This window comes from Hesperophylax consimilis, chromosome 7 (assembly GCF_061612785.1).
Source record: "Hesperophylax consimilis isolate HC1 chromosome 7, BYU_Hcon_1.0, whole genome shotgun sequence".
Taxonomy (NCBI): domain Eukaryota; kingdom Metazoa; phylum Arthropoda; class Insecta; order Trichoptera; family Limnephilidae; genus Hesperophylax; species Hesperophylax consimilis.
In genome coordinates, this window is record NC_142842.1 from 15284488 (window position 1) to 15306623 (window position 22136).

General features: G+C 34.9%; 2 protein-coding genes across 10 annotated transcripts in view; one reads left to right on the forward strand and one right to left on the reverse strand.

Moving 5' to 3' along the window:
* Positions 1-235: 235 nt before the first annotated feature.
* Positions 236-8065, reverse strand: COX6B (Cytochrome c oxidase subunit 6B). Of its 4 annotated transcripts, none has more exons than XM_089633745.1 (3): positions 7926-8065; positions 6083-6175; positions 236-571 (listed from the first exon to the last, which is right to left on the reverse strand). In XM_089633745.1, the coding sequence occupies exons 2-3, from the start codon at positions 6169-6171 to the stop codon at positions 403-405; spliced, it is 258 nt and encodes an 85-aa protein (XP_089489871.1). In that variant the 5' UTR covers positions 6172-6175; positions 7926-8065; the 3' UTR covers positions 236-402. The 4 variants fall into 4 exon arrangements, 3 of the variants coding, with proteins under 3 accessions (XP_089489871.1, XP_089489872.1, XP_089489873.1); XM_089633746.1 differs by having other exon boundaries at positions 7937-8014; XM_089633747.1 differs by lacking the exon at positions 7926-8065 and adding an exon at positions 6265-6383.
* A 437-nt stretch (positions 8066-8502) lies between these two features.
* Positions 8503-22136, forward strand: part of E(z) (histone-lysine N-methyltransferase E(z)) — a 29770-nt gene continuing 16136 nt past the window's right edge. For all 6 annotated transcript variants that reach the window (XM_089633249.1, XM_089633250.1, XM_089633251.1 and 3 more), the window contains exons 1-5: positions 8503-8781; positions 8864-9080; positions 14629-14832; positions 16597-16939; positions 19484-19647. In XM_089633249.1, the coding sequence (XP_089489375.1) occupies positions 8707-8781; positions 8864-9080; positions 14629-14832; positions 16597-16939; positions 19484-19647 (1003 nt within the window). In that variant the 5' untranslated portion in view covers positions 8503-8706. The remainder of the gene's footprint in view (positions 8782-8863; positions 9081-14628; positions 14833-16596; positions 16940-19483; positions 19648-22136) is intronic.

The window sequence follows — 22136 nt, forward strand, 5'->3', positions numbered from 1 at the left end:
GCAAAATCAAAATTCCTGACATGGTTTATTTATTTTAATACATCAATGGGTTTTTCCAGTCTTGACATTCTGAAGTTGGACAGACCCTAAGATTGCGAGTGAGATGCATTGAGAACATTGATTAAAAAACATTACCCAGTGCCCTTTATGGGCCCAAATTGCCAAAAACCTACTAAAAGTGAAACATTTTTTGTTTCTTAATATTTCGTAGTTAGATTTAGTAAATTACACACAATGAATTTTATATTATTTATTAATTTTTTCAATTTACAAGTCTATTAACATGCCGTCCCGAAGAAGTTCTCATCACAGGAAAATAAAATAAATTAATTTGCAAACATATTTTACCATAGCGATGGTATAAGTAACAGCGAACTAACAATTATTATTTTGGTTTCCAGTTTAAATCCTGCCGGGGAAGTTTCCATTGGCACGCTGCTCGTCCCACTTCTCGGTCCAGTTGTCGGGGCACATGGAGTTGTACACCCGGCTGAACCACTGGCAGGGTTCATAGTCCTTTCCCTTCACCTTCTGGCATCTGTGGAAGTCCAGGTAACTCTGGTAGCAATACCTGCAAAAACAAAAAGACAAATCAGTTTCAGTCGCAAGGAAAAGCTCGAAACAGAATATCCTGAAAATAGAACAAACGCTTGATGGGGCAATAATGTGCATGGCCTATTCGAAGAACAAAAAAAATGCCCACATTCCAGTAGTAAAAATAAGGCTGAATGCTCTTAATTTTTTCACTGAATGGGGGGACATCTTTAATCTTGTCTATGTTCCCGGATCTAATGCTGCGTTCCCACCTGATCTACTGTATGAGAACCTATTGTCAATTTATAAAACAAAAGTTTAAGTCGATTCAAAAGTATTCTTTTTATTTTTATGTGAATACCGCACAAGAGTCTCAACTGCTCACAATCGTATGGAGCTAGTGAAACTATGACATCCCCAATTGGGGTATGTTGTGCGGCTGAAGGTAGTGGGAAGGGGAAGGAGATGGAGAAGAGGAAGGTGGGTGAGTACCTAGCTATTAAGATCTGGTCACAAACACGGCTAAATTTCAAACAACGTTTCAATTCTGAATGGTGGTCTTACACCAGGGCGATCTTAGGGTATCTTCCACTCTGTTCTCTCCATAGATTCTATGAAATAGATCATAGAATAGATTAGGTGTGATCACAGCTTAAGCCAAAATAAAGTAAAAACAAATAAAAATTATATTCGAGTCCGAAAACTCTCTGCCTAGTGCCACAGTTGATTTGAACTTGGTCTTGTGAAATAGAGAACAAATTTCTGCAACCTGGAGGTGGTAATTTATGGAGTGATAAAAATTAAATTTGGTAATATTATGTACTTTAATATTCTCATTCACTACAAACTTACAGAACATAACTTAATGAATTCTTCAACGGAAAAAGATAATGATACTTAACCACTCGCTTGCAAAAAACCGGTCAGAATTGCCCCCAAAAAAACAGAGGCAGTGCGACACATGAAGGCATTACAAAGAATTTACCTATGTACCTATTATTTTCTATGTAAGTTGTATAAAGATAATATTTGTCTTTCACATATAAACAAACAGACATCCATATTTTTATGATAATCGTTTTTTTTTTAAATCTTTTAAATTCATAAAAAGTTTTTTATTTTTACTCCATGCGAGATATGAATACCATTTTTTATCTTATTTTATTGTAGATTTATTGCTCTTCTTTCCTTTTGATTGATACCAAAAAACAGTTAGTCTTCGTGAAATGTTAAAAGTTGCAGTCTTTCAAACCTATGCAGGTAAAAAAAACTGGCATATTGCAAACTGACAGTATAAAGCTCATTTTTAGTGGGATTTTTACAAAGGTAAATACAAAATGCACATTTTAAATAAAAAATAAAACGTTACTAAACTTTGACACTTAAACAACTTGACAAATATCAGGGTTATCACTCTAAAATCTTTAGTAAAATATAGTCCAATTCAGTGATTACAAGGAGAAATAAGTTTTGTTTCAAAAGCTGTAATACATAAAATGCTAAAAACTAAATAGAAGGGGAACTCATTGGTTTCTGAGCGATATTGCAAGTCCAAAAAGTGGACTTAAGGCGATGCCATACGTAGTAATGCAAAATCATGTGTTTTTGGTTTGAAAATTTGGTTGCCTAGAAATGTTTCAGATGCTTTAATTACATACTGCGAGTAGAATACATCTTAGCCTTTGAAATAATCGAGTATTTTTAAGATAAGTCTTTTTATAAGCCCAGAAAAAAATAATGTATACGGCCTATGAAAACTGCTTTAAAGTTCAAAATCTTCTACTTACGAACCCATTTTCGGTTATGATTTTACTGTATAATGTGACAAATTAAGTTATTTATAAAATTATCGGAAAAAAATTGAATATTTATGCCTGAACATCCACAAAATAAAATAAAAGGCACTTTTTGGCCATGTTTTTTTCTTGCATAAATCAAAACAGGCAAATGGTGTTGAGCGGGAATTTCAACCTTATCTGATTTAAAATATTACACGACGTAGTGCATCGCCTTAAGAGTTTCCCGCCCAAGTCAAGTATTGTGGTCCGGGGCAAGCGAGTGGGTATGTAGATATGTGAATCAAAAGTCAAAACAGAAAATAAAAATATTTAAATCACGAGATCAAATCAAAATAACGAGACCTTCCATAGAATATTCACCAGTGTTGACATTTTATTTTTCCAGATAACATTGTTCTCTTGTTGATGCCAGAATGTTAATTATTGAAGCGGGAACAATTCTATGTTTTAGTTTTTACAAAGCAGTGTATGAGATACCCGATTGAAGGCTTTACTTAAGTCTAAAAAACAAGCATACACCATTGTTTTTCTTGCCTTATAAAATTCGATACTATGTTTCAAGCTGAATATTGCCATATCTGTTGTCAGTTTAGATAAAACAAAATTGACTGTCCAACGTAAATTGTTTGCCTTGTATGTGTATTTGTATAACTCCTTCAAACATTCTGGATATTATTGTGGCAAGAGATATCGACCTACAGTTGGAAGAAATGGATATATATTCTTGTCTGGATTTTACTAAAGGTACTATAATTGTATGTGAGAAGTTCCTTGGTGTGAATAAGCAGAGGCTGCTCTAGGGATCCAGGTGCAGTAGGTCATTTGAAAAAAATATGTGACTAATCTTTATTTGATATTGTGAAAAATGCCCATACATTATTATCTATATCAGGGGTTTCCAACCCGTGCCCGCGGGTGCCATGATGCCCGCGATTCATATGCGCCCGCCACTATTCGACATTCAAATAATTTTTTCATAAACATTAATTAAAAATGTGAATTATTTTTATTTATTAAATGAAAAAAATACACTTTGTAAAACACCACTTTTATTATGAATTAATATTAACAGCCAACCAGGTTTCGCTTAGCTCAAGCTTCGTCAGGGCTTAATATATCAACTAAAGTTATTTTCATACAGACACATATTTATAGAAGAAAATAAAACAATGAGTGAAGGAGATAGAAATAAAATAACAGACACGAGTGAAAGAGATAGAATTAAAAGAGCAGAAATTTTTGACCATCAATGCTTCTCGATGTATGCAGCAGTGTGTAAATTGTAACGTTGGATTTTTTGTATTTTACACAAGAGACAAAACCCTTTTAACTACCCATCATTGCCGCAGCGCCATCCGTGCAAACAGCAATGCAATTGCTCCATTTAATATTATATATTTTGAAAAAATCATCAGTTAACAATTATTTTTACAAGCAATAATTATTAGCCTGAAACACTCATCCACATTGAAAAATCTCCTGATAAAAGATACATGACGCCAACGGGACGTGAACCCGTGTCCTTTCGATTTCCGGTCGACAGCTCTGACCACTGAGCTATGGCGGCTTATCTCTTATCCGCGAAATAATTCAATATATACTAGTGTTTCATTCAACAATTACCGCTTATTACATTTTTTCACCTGAAAACAACCAACTTTTTATTTTATATCTATTTACAAATGCCTAAAACCAAAAAAAAATTATTTTATTTTTTATTTTATTTTATATTATAAGTGTTTCAGGCTAATAATTATTGCTTATAAAAATAATTGTTACCCTTTGTGCTATGCATAAAAAATCTTATCTAAAAACATTAGTTTACCAAAAAAAAATAATAAATCATCCGTTACTTGAAAAAATTCTTCACCGGTAGTTCGCTCTGGAACCTCCTTACAAAATAAATAATGTACTTTAATAAAGTCCTAATACGAAAAATACAATAGCTATCAACTGTGCTTTATTTTTAATATCGGTTGTTTCGTTGATCTGAATTGCTGCCACTAACAGTATTCCAATCAGTGTTTCTAATAATATATTGAGAATACGTCTTTTAACAGTATCTGCAGACAATGAAAAATAGACAATATTATAAAATATTGTAAAATGTCAAATACATTGAATTTCACCGCGGCACACCTGTATCCGGCTAACGGCACACCAGTGTGCCACGGCACACCGGTTGCGGAGCACTGCTCTAGAGTACAAAAAGGTTGGGAACCCCTGATCTATATCAAATACATATTATATTAATATAGTTAATTGGAAATAACTACACAATCCATGTACTTATGGCGAATTATTATTTTTAAGAGATAACGTTTCAATGTAGTTGTTCACAACATTAAAGTAAATAAAATAAGAGTTTGAAATGCCCGTTCGCAGTATCCAAAGATACTGGGTTCGAAGCAATTGAAAAACAACCAATGTTCCACACACGACAAGCGTGTAAAATGAAAAACCAACGAATATTTATGTCATTATCTCTTTAAAACATATAATATTCATCATGCTGTCTCCCTCACAGCCATGACCTAAGTGTCCCCAAGCTTTCTTCAGTACCTAATTTTTACTTCGACGAAAGACATAGTGGCATCTCGTTTATTCTATGGCGCGCAGAGAGACAGAAGATGCCAAAGGGGACATTCTTTAAATTGACCCAGCGAATCGTGTGGACTTGTGAATGAAAGCTTCTACAGGGTTTTCCAATAAGGGGTGTAATTTTGAATAGCCCGCTATTTCGGTAGATGTTACTTTTGAAGCTGTCATTTTTGACATTTGACAAGTAGAAACTACGCCATTAATAAAAATGGAACGATACACACTTCAACAACGCATTGAAATTATTAAAATTCACTTGAGTGAATCAAATGCAAATCATCTTGAGTGATGAGACCCATTTCCACCTCGGTGGCTTCGTCAACAAGCAAAATTGTCGCATCTGGGGCTCGGAAAACCCAAGAGTTATTGTTGAAAAGCCTCTCTATCCTCAACGTTGACTGTTTGGTGCGGTTTATGGTCCGGCGGAGTCATTGGACCTTACTTTTTCGAAAACGAGGCTGGAGCAACAGTTACGGTGACTGGATTGCGCTATCGAGAGATGATTAATGATTTTTTATGGTCAGAATTGGATGGTATTGATCTGGACAACGTTTACTTTCAACAAGACGGCGCTACGTGCCACACATGCAACGAAACCATTGATCTTTTACGATTGAATATCAAAATAACACCTCTTATTGGAAAACCCTGTATTAGAGACAACAGATGTTACTACTCGCAGCTCTGCTGTTTCGCAGTACATTTCAAATAAATTAAGAATAAGACCAGTTGTTTTGTTGCACATAATTTATTATTATTGCCACTGTAAATGACGTTGCTAGAAGGGTGTTATTTTTTCACCGGCATTTCTAACATGTTCAATGCTCAGGCTATCATAACCAGTATATTTTCTAGCTTTCATTAGTTTGACAGCTGTTTTGACCTATTTTATTAAATATTACTTGTATAATGCATTCATTAGTTAGATTAAGAATCGCTCTCATCCCAAGCGAAATTATTAAGATATTGTATGGACATACATAATATGTACTTTAACCATGTATAAATAATATAATAATGTTCACAATGTTGTGGAATATTAAATTGTCAAAATCAGAATTTACATATTAAATAATTTTGGTTATTCAAAAAAATCATGCATTTTGTTTGACAATATGGCGTCACTGGAAAAAAATAATGATGGTTACCTGGTTTGGTTCTGGTTCGGGAAGCGAGGATCAAACGGAGCTGTCCAGAAATCTTTTTCAGTATTGAGTTCCTTCGGTGGCAAAACCATGTTGCTGTGGACAAAAGAAAATCTATTTCTTAATATGAAAGGCACCACCGAGCACATAATTGCATTAACAATTTTAACACAAATATAAATTACCATAGAAAAAATTGGTGTCATTAACTTAAAGCTTATTATTACATGTATGTTAATCTAGTGTGTTATTATTATTTGAAGAGGGGACGCATCTTGCATTCTTCGTCGCAAGATGAATCTTTGTATTTCTTGACTTCTTTCAAGTACAGTGACCATGCGTCAGTCGGGGTGTTGTCTACAGTTTGTTCCTCGATGCTCTTAGCCTTCTTGACCATCCCGGTCTTTAGTACTCTTCCTCCCCTGCGCTTCCCCACCATCGGCAGAGCCGGTTTCTTTAGCTCTGGCAGTTCCAGTTCGGTGGTAGACGCAGTTTCAAGTACGGCCTTCTGTGTTTCTTGTAATTTTTTAAACATTTCCAGAAAACTTCCATCATTCCTGAAAGGTGTGGCAGCAGGAGGGGCTGGGTGTTGTGAAATCGACGGATAATTCAAATGCCCTTCTGTAGTCTGTGGAGAATGATTAGAATGTCCAGAAAAATTGCCTCTTCGAGAATTTTTATAATCCGATCTAAAGTTTTGTGGCCTCTTAGACTTCCCCTGTCCTTTATGGTAGCCGTCAGCTCCGGAGGGTTCTGGTGAAGAATTCTTTGGTCTTTGAAATAATGTAGAAGTATTGGTGAGACTTTGACCCGCTATGGGATGATTGTAATGTCGTTCTGATAAACTGCTGGACTTGGAGCTACTACTTCCTGGCGAAGGCGACCTAGAATGTCTTGAGGGCTTCTTAGACTTCATCTTTTCGTTTTCGTTATCTTTCGTCCTGCCGTAAGTTTTGGCAGGTAGATCTTCCTTGTGTTTATAAATCTTTTCTTTCAGCACGGGCTGACTGGGTGATTTGGATCCATCAGAGCTGCTTGAGCTTGATGAACTAATTTTCCTTTGCTTACGATAGTTGTTGCTAGATTTGCTTTCATTGAATGAATGAGAAGGTTTGTTAAATCTCCTCGATGATCTTTCCTTTGACAGAGAGCGACTTCTTGATTTCTTGAAGCGTCTCTTAGGAGATCTAGACCTGCTTTTGCTGTGTTTTCTGTAAGACCTGTTCTTATCGTGGCGACTATGTGAATGGAGTGGAGACCGTCTTGACCTTGGGAAAGAACTGGTTTCTTTCTTATCCAAGGGCTTTGTCAGTTGGCCAGGAACATCGGCAGATGTTGTGTACAGAAAGTCATCTCTGGCAAAACCAAATGGAGTGTTAGGGGGGCCAGTCTGCTGCAAACAGGAAGAATAAGCCATCTGCACTACTCCTTTGCTGGGAGGAGCGGCGGAGCTCCAGAGCCGGGGGACAGGGTCTGACTCGGCTCCGGGAGGGCCCCCATCCCAAGCCGTATCTTCTCCGTCATATCTGGACATAGCCTTTGCAGGTGGGAGTCGGATAAACCTGCAGTAGTTCTTGTTTGTAGGAATGGTGACACCTACAAGGAAGAGCACTTTGCGGTGTAACAATTATATCTTTATTTTTCATCGTGTCGAATATCCCAATGCTGATGATAATTTAATCCAACATTATAGCTGACAGCCATACATCTCAAAATATTAATTACGTAACAAGAAATGTGTATGGACTTAGGAAAACACTTATTTTGGCAAGAAAAAACGAAACATTTGCAAATAATACCAGTAAAACGAAACAAATTGCTCCCGAAATATGACAAATTCACTTACATAAATCTTACTTGAATCAGTTGTTCCACAAAATTTGTAAAATGGCCGGAGAACAGCAGACACAAAACTGAAAACTGGAGGAATCGATGGCACGATTTTATTTTACTTATTTTGGTATTGTCTATGGTACAGAATTTGTTCAGTTCGATTTGGGGAAATAAATATTTTTCACTAGGTCTTTCATATTAAACCTATTATTATTTATTCACATCAAAAATATAATATAAATAATGGTTCATAAATATTACGTTGAAAAATTAGAAAACTGACCTATTTCTAAGAAACCTTTTGTGTCTAATTTTGATACTTACGTAGTTAATGAAATTTATTTAGAAAACATGTTTAATACGAAAGAAACTAAAACCAGAAATTAAAAGTACTATACCAAGCGTATCCAGAGAAATAAAAAAAGAAAAACATCTTCAGTGTTATATTATAAACCATAAAATATTTCCCTTCTACCTGTGGTAGAAATCGTCACTATTGCCGATGATGACTCAGAACACTTTACTACGCATGAAGTTGGAGCTCATGAAGTTTGTAGCAAACGGACGGTTTACATGAACCATAAACAAAACATCTGTCAAAATTAACGCGGTAGTTGGCGGGGTACGCAGAGCGGCATTCGCATTCGTTTCGGGCCTTTTGTTTGATTATCGTTATTCGCATTTATTTCATTTTGTGATTGTGGTCGTGACGGTTCTTCAGGCTAACTGTGTGCTGGCTCACTCATGTAGAAACTAAGAATTGATAAGTTAAATCAACCTCATATTTACAAGTCATGTCGAAATCTAAAGTTACAGTGGAGTGGAAAAAGCGGGTGAAATCGGAATATTTTAGACTACGTCAAATAAAAGTGAGCGCCAATTTTCATTGTCAAACTACCTTTGTTTTAACGGTTATTAATATGTCTTTTCAAAATTTGTTTTCTTTCAAAGCGCTTCAAGAGGGCCGATGAGGTAAAAGTTGCTTGGGCGAAAAACCTTCGTTCGGTAACGTCATTGGAAAGTCTACACAAATGGAATGGGGCCCCTTCGAAGATCGAGACCGACAAAGAGGAGAAGAAAGATAAATGTGTCCCTCACTGGCCGGCATTGGGGCCCGATCCGCCCCACAAGGATCACATGAAAAGGGCTGAAGTTGTTTGCTCTGATGGTAAATATCAAAATCACCAAATTTACTCCTTTTAATAAATACTTTGGTTATTATTTCCCTAACTGCCGCACTTTTAGGCACGGATTATGTAAATTACACTTTGTTTCAACAATTACTACAAGAAACAGTTACTTACATGCATAACATAGATTATTAGGCTCTAAGTTTAGGTTAATTAAGTAATTTATGCATATTTAGATTGAAACGAAACTCATGCAAGTGTCACTCCATACAAAATAGTCCAAAATGGAAGCAAAGAGATCATTTAAAGTTAAGGTAATTATTCGGGATCGCTGCCCACGCTTAATACGAAATTTTTAAAAATAAAATCTTTTATTTCACCTTAATTATTAAAAAAAGGAAACTATCTGCATTTGAGAAATTTTTAACTTTAACATTCTAATTTTTTATGTTGGTGTTATTACCATTTACTCTATGTAACTTAGGTAGGTACTATTTACCAAAGTTAATTTGTAACTTTGACTAAATATGGAAATATATTGCATCTTTTACACCATCTATCCCAACATAAATCGTTGTTTCTTGTAGAAATTATGTTGAAATGAAGTATAATTTCCGTAATATGTGACTATTAACACATTGTAGTCGGGCGCTTTAAATACTCTAGTCTGTAGCGGGTGTTTTAGCTCTTTGGTGCGATTAGCTCAAAAATATATCGCTTTCTTAAAATTGACACAATTTCTAAACCAAATAATATTTTCGATTGAAATTGCGATTGTAGTTTTACGCAATATCGAATAATATGAGAGGTATTGATCAGCACGGTCAACACCTTTCAAGTGCTTATTGTATTCAATTACAGATGTTGGTTTTATGATTTTATTGCGCGTTTTCCAATCCATGTTCTGGCTTTCTTTCATTTCAGCAGAATGAATGGTGGAAATCATTCCAACTTCTTTTTTAGATTGCCAAACTTGCAACAGTACATAGCCTTTTCTTTTGAAAATTGATTCACCTTTCTTCTGTTTAATCATTTGCAATGATTTGGGTAGACCCCTGTTTTTTCTTATAGTACCATTATTTTATTTAGTAATAAAGCCTTGCAATTTTCGACACTGTTGTAGTAATTGTCCATATAAAGATGATGCCATAAATTAGTATACTGAGACACAACTTTATTTACAGTTTCTATTAAGTAATATTACTAATATATTCAAATAATAAAATACCAAACAGAAACAAAACAGTGAGAGCGGTATGAAAAATAGTCCAATACGTGAAATGACTCAAACTAAACTGGAGATTGAGATCGCATAAAAACTACTGCACACTAGCCAATCCGGACAAGGCATCTCAAATAACGTCGACAGACTGTTTCCTAGCACCCAGGTAGCAAATTACCCTTCAAGGCGTTTTGTTTCAAGCTGATAACAAACCCGTATAATGCCGTTTCCCGCTAAAAACCGGCAGTTGACAAAAACGGCATTTGCCGTGTCCCGCAGTTGACCGACAGTTAACTGTCAGACAATGTATTAAAAGTGCGGGGCTTAGGGAAATATTTACCCTGGTTTTATTTGTAAATGTTTTATGTATATGTATATTATGCTGAGTTTGTACAGTAACACTGATTAAACACAAAAATAATTCATAAAATTTATATGCAGCCATTAGAGTTAAAAGTATCCTATTTATTAATTTTGGTAGACCAATTAACTCACAGTTCCTAAAATGCTTAGTTCTTACAAAGGAAAACCAAAGAAATAGTGTTATATGAAGTTTATTGCTGATGACATGGAAATATTCAAAATTATTCGTTCTCTCCCTGACTGTGAAGCGTTACTACATGATCTAGATTAAGTATTGCAGAGTTAACTGTTTAGATATGACATTAAACAGAAATAAAAATGTAATTAAGTACTCTTATTCACTCAACAACGAATCTGTCATCTCTAAAACGTAATGTAAAGAGACCTTGGCGTTTACCTTGATAGTAAACTTATATTTAAGAAGCACACTGACTCAATCGTTAATAGGTTGTATTGTCCTAAGTGTAAGTGAAGTGTTCAGTAATCCGCGTACAATCGTAATGTTATATTTCGCATTAGTCAGAAGTACACTGGAATATACTTCTCCAATTTGGAATCCACAATATATTATAAACTGTACATCGATAGCGTAGAACATATTGAAAACAAATTTATAAAATATCTTACCTCTTAATTTAACAATAACTTTGAATGTACATTTCAATCACAGCAGCAAAGGTGAGTAGTAGCTGATCTAACATTTATACATAGAATTTAAAAAAATGTTATTATTCCATTTTATGTTAATGTTATTGACTGTTCCGAACTCCCTGTCCCTAATTCTGTCCATACCTTTTAGACGTACACAGCATAAAGCGCTATTCCACATGCTTAATTACAAAACAAATGCAGCATCTAATTCCCCAATTAACCGCGCTCTTCACATAACATTCAATAATATTTGTCTAAACTCTAACATTTACATTTTTTCGAATTCACTGCCCAAATTTAAAAGTAGCATCATGTCAATGATTTTATAAACTGTTCAATGCACATACATATACACATTTGTACACTACACACGTCGCCCTGGTAATTACTGAAAGTTCATAACACATGAAATATTACAAGGAAACATATCATAGGTTGTTGTATATAAGTGTATTATTTCATAAACCTTGAAATATTTAATATCTGTAAATCATTTCATCACTGTAACCAATGTACTGTTTCTATAATATAAAATTTAAAAAAAATTACTCACTTGATGCACTATTTTTTTTAACTTGAATTTTCTCGTCAAGACTAATCTTTTCAAAATATTTGTTTATAGAATATTGTCCAACTTGTATGTCTTTTGTCTTTTGCTAACAGTTATGATAGCCTGCGATAAGCGAGCCCTAAGGGTCTGAGACAGAGGTGTGAAATCGTCGGATCACGACAATAGAAAGAATTTTATTTATTTATTTATTTTTTTTGCTGGATTTTATTTAGGTATTGGAGCCAGGAAGGAGTCTGAAAGGGTCGAGAGGATGCACTAGGTGGCATGAAAGGCTGGGAGGTGACTGGAGAGACTAGGGTAGACTAGGATGAGGTGATTTTGCACAGCGGTGCTGCCAAGGTCTGTTATCTATGTGAGGATGTTGTGTCGGCGCTCTTTATTGGCAGCAGACACATGTCAGCGCTATATTGGCGGCAGACACATGCCTGAACGGATGACGAACCTCGTGCTGGCACAGTTGGTCTAAATAACGCATTGAAATTATTAAAATTCACTTGAGTGAATCAAATGCAAATCATCTTGAGTGATGAGACCCATTTCCACCTCGGTGGCTTCGTCAACAAGCAAAATTGTCGCATCTGGGGCTCGGAAAACCCAAGAGTTATTGTTGAAAAGCCTCTCTATCCTCAACGTTGACTGTTTGGTGCGGTTTATGGTCCGGCGGAGTCATTGGACCTTACTTTTTCGAAAACGAGGCTGGAGCAACAGTTACGGTGACTGGATTGCGCTATCGAGAGATGATTAATGATTTTTTATGGTCAGAATTGGATGGTATTGATCTGGACAACGTTTACTTTCAACAAGACGGCGCTACGTGCCACACATGCAACGAAACCATTGATCTTTTACGATTGAATATCAAAATAACACCTCTTATTGGAAAACCCTGTATTAGAGACAACAGATGTCACTACTCGCAGCTCTGCTGTTTCGCAGTACATTTCAAATAAATTAAGAATAAGACCAGTTGTTTTGTTGCACATAATTTATTATTATTGCCACTGTAAATGACGTTGCTAGAAGGGTGTTATTTTTTCACCGGCATTTCTAACATGTTCAATGCTCAGGCTATCATAACCAGTATATTTTCTAGCTTTCATTAGTTTGACAGCTGTTTTGACCTATTTTATTAAATATTACTTGTATAATGCATTCATTAGTTAGATTAAGAATCGCTCTCATCCCAAGCGAAATTATTAAGATATTGTATGGACATACATAATATGTACTTTAACCATGTATAAATAATATAATAATGTTCACAATGTTGTGGAATATTAAATTGTCAAAATCAGAATTTACATATTAAATAATTTTGGTTATTCAAAAAAATCATGCATTTTGTTTGACAATATGGCGTCACTGGAAAAAAATAATGATGGTTACCTGGTTTGGTTCTGGTTCGGGAAGCGAGGATCAAACGGAGCTGTCCAGAAATCTTTTTCAGTATTGAGTTCCTTCGTAATGTTATATTTCGCATTAGTCAGAAGTACACTGGAATATACTTCTCCAATTTGGAATCCACAATATATTATAAACTGTACATCGATAGCGTAGAACATATTCAAAACAAATTTATAAAATATCTTACCTCTTAATTTAACAATAACTTTGAATGTACATTTCAATCACAGCAGCAAAGGTGAGTAGTAGCTGATCTAACATTTATACATAGAATTTAAAAAAATGTTATTATTCCATTTTATGTTAATGTTATTGACTGTTCCGAACTCCCTGTCCCTAATTCTGTCCATACCTTTTAGACGTACACAGCATAAAGCGCTATTCCACATGCTTAATTACAAAACAAATGCAGCATCTAATTCCCCAATTAACCGCGCTCTTCACATAACATTCAATAATATTTGTCTAAACTCTAACATTTACATTTTTTCGAATTCACTGCCCAAATTTAAAAGTAGCATCATGTCAATGATTTTATAAACTGTTCAATGCACATACATATACACATTTGTACACTACACACGTCGCCCTGGTAATTACTGAAAGTTCATAACACATGAAATATTACAAGGAAACATATCATAGGTTGTTGTATATAAGTGTATTATTTCATAAACCTTGAAATATTTAATATCTGTAAATCATTTCATCACTGTAACCAATGTACTGTTTCTATAATATAAAATTTAAAAAAAATTACTCACTTGATGCACTATTTTTTTTAACTTGAATTTTCTCGTCAAGACTAATCTTTTCAAAATATTTGTTTATAGAATATTGTCCAACTTGTATGTCTTTTGTCTTTTGCTAACAGTTATGATAGCCTGCGATAAGCGAGCCCTAAGGGTCTGAGACAGAGGTGTGAAATCGTCGGATCACGACAATAGAAAGAATTTTATTTATTTATTTATTTTTTTTGCTGGATTTTATTTAGGTATTGGAGCCAGGAAGGAGTCTGAAAGGGTCGAGAGGATGCACTAGGTGGCATGAAAGGCTGGGAGGTGACTGGAGAGACTAGGGTAGACTAGGATGAGGTGATTTTGCACAGCGGTGCTGCCAAGGTCTGTTATCTATGTGAGGATGTTGTGTCGGCGCTCTTTATTGGCAGCAGACACATGTCAGCGCTATATTGGCGGCAGACACATGCCTGAACGGATGACGAACCTCGTGCTGGCACAGTTGGTCTAAATAACAAATGTAGATCCTAGGAAATAAATTGTACAGCGCCCTTGAGGTGATTTTTCACAAAAACGGCGCTCTACAAATTATCCAATTATTATTATTATTATTATTATCCTTTTTCATTGAATTGCAGGCAGCGTGCAAAGTGTGTTGGTGCGCGTGATATATGCGGTGGCCCCCATCCCCACCATGTACACGTGGGCCCCCACGCAGCAGAACTTCATGGTGGAGGATGAGACGGTGCTCCACAATATCCCCTACATGGGAGACGAGGTCCTGGACACGGATGGCACCTTCATCGAGGAGCTGATTAAGAATTATGACGGAAAAGTTCATGGTACGATCATATAAAACTATGTAGTTATTTCCACCTTCCACTTACCAAGATTGCAAATCAATTATTTTTCACAGCCAAGCATTTTATCACTTTAAGGTTTTGCAGGAATACAAAATTAAACATGCAGGATAGTAATTTCAACAATTTTGGTTACCGTTGTTGGCAACGGAAAAGTTAATCCATGAATTGAGATATTTTTAAAAGTTTTCTTTTGGAAACTGTTTTGAGTTTTTTCTTCTACAGTGTCCTTTTTAATGAATTTTACCACCATGTTAATCAGGCCTAAGGCTGGCCCTGAGCCAAACGGCGCTTGGTGCTAGTAAAAACCTCAATAGCGCTATATTGAGTGTAAGATAGTGGAGAGGAGAGATGAGGCCACCTCTGTGAACTCTTCCCTTGTGGGGCCTTCAGGGAACCAAGGGGGATTGGAGAGGAGAGATAAGACCTGGGAAGACACATTGTGGAACCAGAAGACATAGCCACATACCCAATAACAACCCTGGTGAACTTAATAAAAGAGACCGGGTGACTGTTAAAGGAATGGGGTAAAATGGGAGATAGCACAATGGGCTCTATGGCCTAAGTGCTCACCGGTACTATATGTAAACCGTCTCCGCTCTGTAAATAAAAAAAGTCTAAGGTATAATCGGCGCCTTGGCTCTTGGCAAGTCTGCGCCCGGAGCGGACTGCTCCATCTGTCCCTGCATTGGGCCGGTCCTGATTAGGTCACTCTTGGAAAAATGTCTAAATTATTATGTTTGAGTTTTGTTATAAATAGGACATTTTGAAAAACCGATAGATATTGACTCTGAAGGTAATTTTGGTGGTCATTTAAAAGCCAATCAAATGGCTCGGGGGTTGAGTTAGGTATAAGTTACTCTAGAAACTTCTGTGTTTTTTGAGGTTGAAGAAAATGGATGGATCTTCCTTTGACTTTTTCACAGTATTCATAATCTACATTACATACATATTTTATAATAGGTATTATTGTAATTTTTTTTTGGTAGTGATAGATTTTCTTTGAAGAGGAAGTTCTGGGAAGGAAAAAAGATTTGAGGGGTGGGTAGGAATGTGGGGGTCAGTGTGTCCAGGAGAGACTGCATCCCTCCCACTGCAGTACAAGGCGATGGGTCGAGAGTCCTGTCGGAGTGGTAAAAAGATCTCTCTAAACCAATCTCTCCAAATACGGCCCACCACACAGTAAGTAGGTGGTCATCGCATCCGCCGCCAAAACTTACACAATCCTCACCCCATGAACCCGGGCATCCCTGCTAAGTCACCAAACCAGTCAGCGAACCACTTGGGGTGACGTGTGGCAGAGGTATTGGTTATCCAATGAATGATTCCCGGGGCAGCGGTACCCATACCCACCCTCCCAAATTAGAATGCATGTAACTTTTTAGGCACAAATTATTGGCCTACCATATCATGGGGAAATTTCACCATCCTCTTGATAGCTTATCCATATGATAATGTATATTAATAAATAAACATATAAAAATATTCACAATAGATAGAAAAGTCAGCTATCTTATCCAATATTTAGCCACTATTCATAGGTTCAAATACAGAATAGTAAACTCCAACATTATAAATAAATTAATTACATATAATAAATTGAAAATATACGATGGTGAAATACCTATGTATCGAAAAATTGTATGGGTTAAATAATTTTTCAATCAATAAAAGTAATTGACTTCAGCAGATATTTCAGGTTGATCGCTTAGAATCGGTTGAAGAAACGTAATGTTATTATTTAAGGTGACAAGGAAGGGGGATGGATAGATGACCAGCTATTCATCGATCTGGTGCACGCTCTCATACCATATCAAACAAAGGAAGACGTCAATGAAGAAAAGAAGGAAGCTTCTTCGTCTAAGGACTCGCGGGAGCTCAGGAATTCCAAGGATTCGTCAGAACCTAATGCCAAAGAAAAGAAGATTGAACTCCTGGAACCTACGAAAGTGGTGGAGAGTGAACAGGAGGAGTTGGTGGATGCCAATGACAAGAAATCAGATGATAAACAGTTCCCAATTTTCACAATCTTCCATTCAATCAGCTCTCAGTTTCCAGATAAAGGGACACCCCAAGAATTGCGAGAAAAGTAAGTCTTAGAAAATAAGGATCTGCAGTGAAAAATATTATGGCTTATAAAAATCTTATAGATCAACAAATGTGTAGAATTTATAAATCGTCTTTTAACCTTTGGAAAACCAGACCCTTTCCGAGGGGCTAGATGCGTGAAATCAAAAATGAACTCTAAAGTGTTTCAAGCGCAAGCGATTTGTTTAAAAGATTTTATGCACCTTTCTAGGCATACAGGTTTAAATCGCATATAAAAAAATTCCAGCTAGGGTGAAATACCAAAGTCACCAGCGCTCTATTAGTTTGTCAGCGGAAAAAAAATTATTTTCACTGGTTCACAAACGGTTTTCCAGAGGTTAAGAACGAATAAAAAAACATCTCATTAAAACACACTGTTTGGTTGGTACGACAGAACTGCGGATTGATCACAACCAGTCTCCGTGAGTAATATATCTATACCCTATAAAATCCATATCAAGGTTGCCAATTTGTGGAGAAATCCCCAAATTGCGGGGAATTTCAATGATTTTTTCAAGTTGGGGGGTTTTTGCGCGGAGAACCATATTGAAAAATAATATTTACAATAATTGTGGGAACGCACCATATTTCATTTTCATTCACAACAAATTTGCAAAAAAACTTTTTTTAAAGCCCGAATGAAAGAGAAAATCCAAAAATGACCAGATAATAAAAAAAAAATAATGCTAATTTCAGTAGAGTTGCATTTCATTTTGGAGGTAAAGGAACTTGTGGGGATTTTGTGATGTATTTGAAAATATCTTCATCTCTTGTTGGTATTTTAGAACATATGCATTGGCAACTCTGGTCCACATTCACATTTGAACCAATGAAAATACTTTAATGCAGGTTTTTAAACACCGGCAAATTGTTTATCAGGTGCGGTCATTGGTGCATTTTTGTCCTTTGATTTAATATGATAACATAAGTGACGATCGCTTCTGCTAACATTTTACCTAGTGTTCTTCGATGTAAAAGCAGGTAATCTTAAGAATGAAAAATATGTCGACTCCCATACAAAGTACAGTGCCGAGTCATCGTATTATCACATTCAGATTAACTGTTTTTTAACGATAAACTAATGTTTATAAGACAAGGTTTTTTTGTATTATTTTTTTATATTTTCAATTTGTATGGATATTTCAGGCGAGTAATTATTGCTTATAATAATTTCATATTCTTTGTGTCATGCATAATACGTCTCGATGCCATCTAGTGGGAAATTCAGCACTAACAAAGCCTTTCCTACAAAAATATAGTTGGTTGTTTTCAGGTGAAAAATATAATAAGCAATAATTGTTGATTGAAATACGAGTACATATTGAATTATTTGGCGGGTTGGGAATAAGCCGACATAACTTGGTGGTTCAGAGCACCTGACCGGCAATCAGAAAGTGCAAGTTCAATTCCTATCGGCGGCATTTATTTTTACTCGGGAGATATTGGATATTTCAGGCAAGTAACAGATTATTATTGCTTATAATGATTTGTTATTTTAACCACTCGGAACATTAGAACGTCAAAAGACGTAAATATGATAATAGCGGTCAAGACATTAGTACGTCTTTTCACGTAAGCGCGCGAGATTTTACAAAAATCGATTTATTTCCATCACTAGTATACGGATTGCCATGATTTAAAAAACAGAGTATCGATAATGAATAACGCTACGCGTCTGCATTCAAAAATATCTATGGAATCTAAAGGTGCATTATCTGAGTCGATTGAATCTGTCAGCTTGTTCGTTCGTAATTTATTGCGTTTTTAAATAATTTATTAAAAATATTTTAGTTTGGACGGTTAATATTTTGAGGTGACCAATAGTTTTTAATTATATTTCTTCAATATATAAAGTGTTATTTCTTTATGATACTCAGAAAAAAGTACATTTTTCACAGCTTTGAAATAATGGTCAGCGATTTTTACATATTTTTGACGTTTTCAGAAAATGTATATTTAGAAACGCAAATATTTACGTATAACAAAACAATACGATAGTGAATTTCATAATCTTTCCAAAACATTTTTTAGAATGAGGCTACGTTTCCCAAAACGTGAGTTATGAAGCTTTTAACAAAACTCGTGAATAACACAAAAATTTCCGCGTTTTGACAGTTCGCAAAGGAACACAAAGTAAATAAAAGTCCTTTTCTGAGAGGTTAATAACAATGAAATAAAACAATATTCAGTATGCTAAAATACATTCAATATATCCGACTCCAACAAGCTTTGAATTTGAATTCTGAAAAAATCATTAATTTTTTTTGTTTTTATTAAATTCTAAATAATTAAAACTATACACGCTGTATGTAAGTTATGCGTCTGTGTGAGTACTGTGATGAAGTCAACTAAGGTTGATAGATCTTCACCTAATGAATCGTCTCATCTGGATTTGGAAATATTATTTTTTAATTTGATAATTTCGTCAGAAATTCTAAAGGACCAAATTCTAAAAAAATCACGCTCGTACATACAGACGTACTTACTCGCAACAGAAAATATCTTGTTTAATTGTCATACTTCATTTTTAATTGTCATTTTAAAGGTACATAGAATTAACATCGCGCGCAGATCCCAATGCTCTGCCACCAGAATGTACCCCCAACATAGATGGCCCCCTGGCTGAGAACGTCTCACGAGAGCAGACCATGCACTCCTTCCACACTCTATTCTGCCGGCGCTGCTTCAAATATGACTGCTTCCTCCACAGTAAGTCTACCCCATGCTTTTGCCCTTTCATGTCCAATAATAATCTTACTTTTCAGATCTGTCAATGACAAAATTGAAGGAAAATTAAGAGCCGGTTGATTAAAAATCCTGGCTAAAGAGTTTCAGAAACGGCTAATTTGTAGAAGCTTTGACTCAAGTGAACAAAGCCGTGATATCAATCTCTGGTAAGATAGGTACTTTTTCTGTTACATATCCGATTACAAGCATATTCCCAAATCTCAACATTTTACCTTTATGTGTCTAAACAAACAGATGAAGCACAAACACAATTTGAGTGTCAATCAAAGTAGAGCAACGATAATAATACTTGGCAAAATAGATTTTCATAAGTAACTAAAATGTTTTAGGAGCTATATTACAGTACAACATTTTCTGACCTGGAACATAACGATTTTTATGCATAACATATTTTATGCATACCTGTTATCGAAAAACAAAATTGTATAAAACTAGGACATTCGCAGACATACATTAAATACATAACACAAGGACGTGAAAAGAAAACAGAAAACCAAAAAAGGACAAAGCAAGTAAAAAAAACTCCTGAAATAGATGTTTAAAAATGTAAATTTTAATTTCGTGACACATGAGAAACTGTGGAGATTTTAAACTTCCAAAAACAAATTTGTCGGGAACCCAAAATTATTTCTATTTTAAAGGATTTAAGATTTTCAATGAATTACCGACAGATGTTAAAGAAGCTAAAAGCCATGCGGCTTTTCGTGGGTTATGCCTAATTAGTATAAAAAAAAAGTTTTAGATGTATTGTAAAGTGTCCTTAATATCACAGAAATAAGTTGATAAAAGGTTTATACTCGAATAAGAATGTAATTTTTATAACTAAATTAGGGTCAATCCGCACCAAATCATCCAGAAAATTTTGGATTTGTCACCCACCATCTCAGATTTTGATGAAACTTTAAATTTTTAATCCTTCCATATAGATAAGAAAATATACCAAATTTTACCTTCCTACCTCAACTCGTTTTTTTTTTATGGGCAGTTGAAGTTTGGGCAAAATAAGCGTTTTTACATATTCCGAGCACTCCGGAAGAGCTTGTACCTTCAATGAAAAAAAATTGTATCTTTGTCATTTATAGTGCAAATGCAATGAAAATTTTCAATATTATCAAGAAAACTATGCTGATTGCAGAAAAAAATAAATAAACCCTTTACATTTATCTACTTGACTTTAAAAAATTACCAAAAGTAATTTTTTAAGTAATTTTTGGGACGGAAAAGGTACTTTACAAAAAAGCAATATCTCGGGAAGGTACAGTGTTAATGAAGTAATTTTTTTTTATTCATATCTACAAATAGCATAGAATCACATACAAAAATAAAATTCATGGCATTTTACTTGCTTCAATAAATAAAATCCATTTTAAACTTTTTTCAAACTTTTTGTAATTTTTTTTTATTCTTATCTACAATAAACATAGTACAACCTAAAAAAATAAAACTCCTGGTATTTTGTGTGCTTCACAGTGTAGAAACGTTTTTAAAATAAGAAATCTTTATCATACAGAATTGTTCTAGGTTTTTTTAAATCTAGATACAAAAATAAATAAAATCCATTTTAAACTTTTTTCAAACTTTTTGTGATTTTTTTTATATCTATTTTTAGTTTGTAATTGGGCAAGTTATAGTTTAGGTATATAGCTAGTAATATAGGTTGAATGAATGGACTAATATCAAAGAAACAGTCCTAGAGACAAGTCACTACATGGAAATGATGTATCTGCAACAAGAACAAGACAGAACATGAAAATTACTATCTGCCTCATCACTAAGTTTGCAGGATACTACATGCTTTGTTTCCTCTGACATGCTTAGTTCTGAGTCAGCTTCAAAGCAGTGATCATCTATATAAATACAGTAGTTGTTTCATGTTATGGTGTACGTTGTTAACCGCTTCTGTGCCAAGAGCGAGTTAACTCGCATTCTTGGCCTGCTGTGCACAGCTACACTTCTACCTACTGGCATTTAAAAGGTTAAAATGTCTCTAATCGAAACAAGTTTAGTTAAATGTAGTGTGGGACAACATAATGGTACTGAATGTCACAAAAAAAGTTATACTAAGTCAGAGAAATTAACGAGTGTGGATTTGTTAAGTGAATTTGAAAAAAAGCTTATTCAACAAAGAAGTTTTGTATCTACAGACTTGGTTTTCAACATTTGTGAGCACCACAGAATATTTAACTTAAATAAATATGAAACATTTCAAAAAGCTTGTTTTGACCCGTTCCAAAGCCACAAAAGGAAAATTACAAAAACTTTAAGAACAGTATCCTTGGAATTTTCAGAGAACATTAATACCATTCTAAAAGTAACTAATAAAGCAATCCCTGGACAAAAAATTTGTAATGCATGCAGAGCAAAAATTAGTAAGAGCCAAAACCTTAACAATGAAATTGAAGAGCTTAACACTTTTCAAGAAGACATAAGTGAAGTTGAAAATGTTTTAA

Coding starts and splice junctions, on each gene's coding strand:
- COX6B (XM_089633745.1), bottom strand. CDS start 6,171: ATGGTTTTGCCACCGAAGGAACTCAATACTGAAAAAGATTTCTGGACA. Junction 572..6,082: donor CCGAACCAGAACCAAACCAG/GTAACCATCATT, acceptor TTGTTTTTGCAG/GTATTGCTACCAGAGTTACC.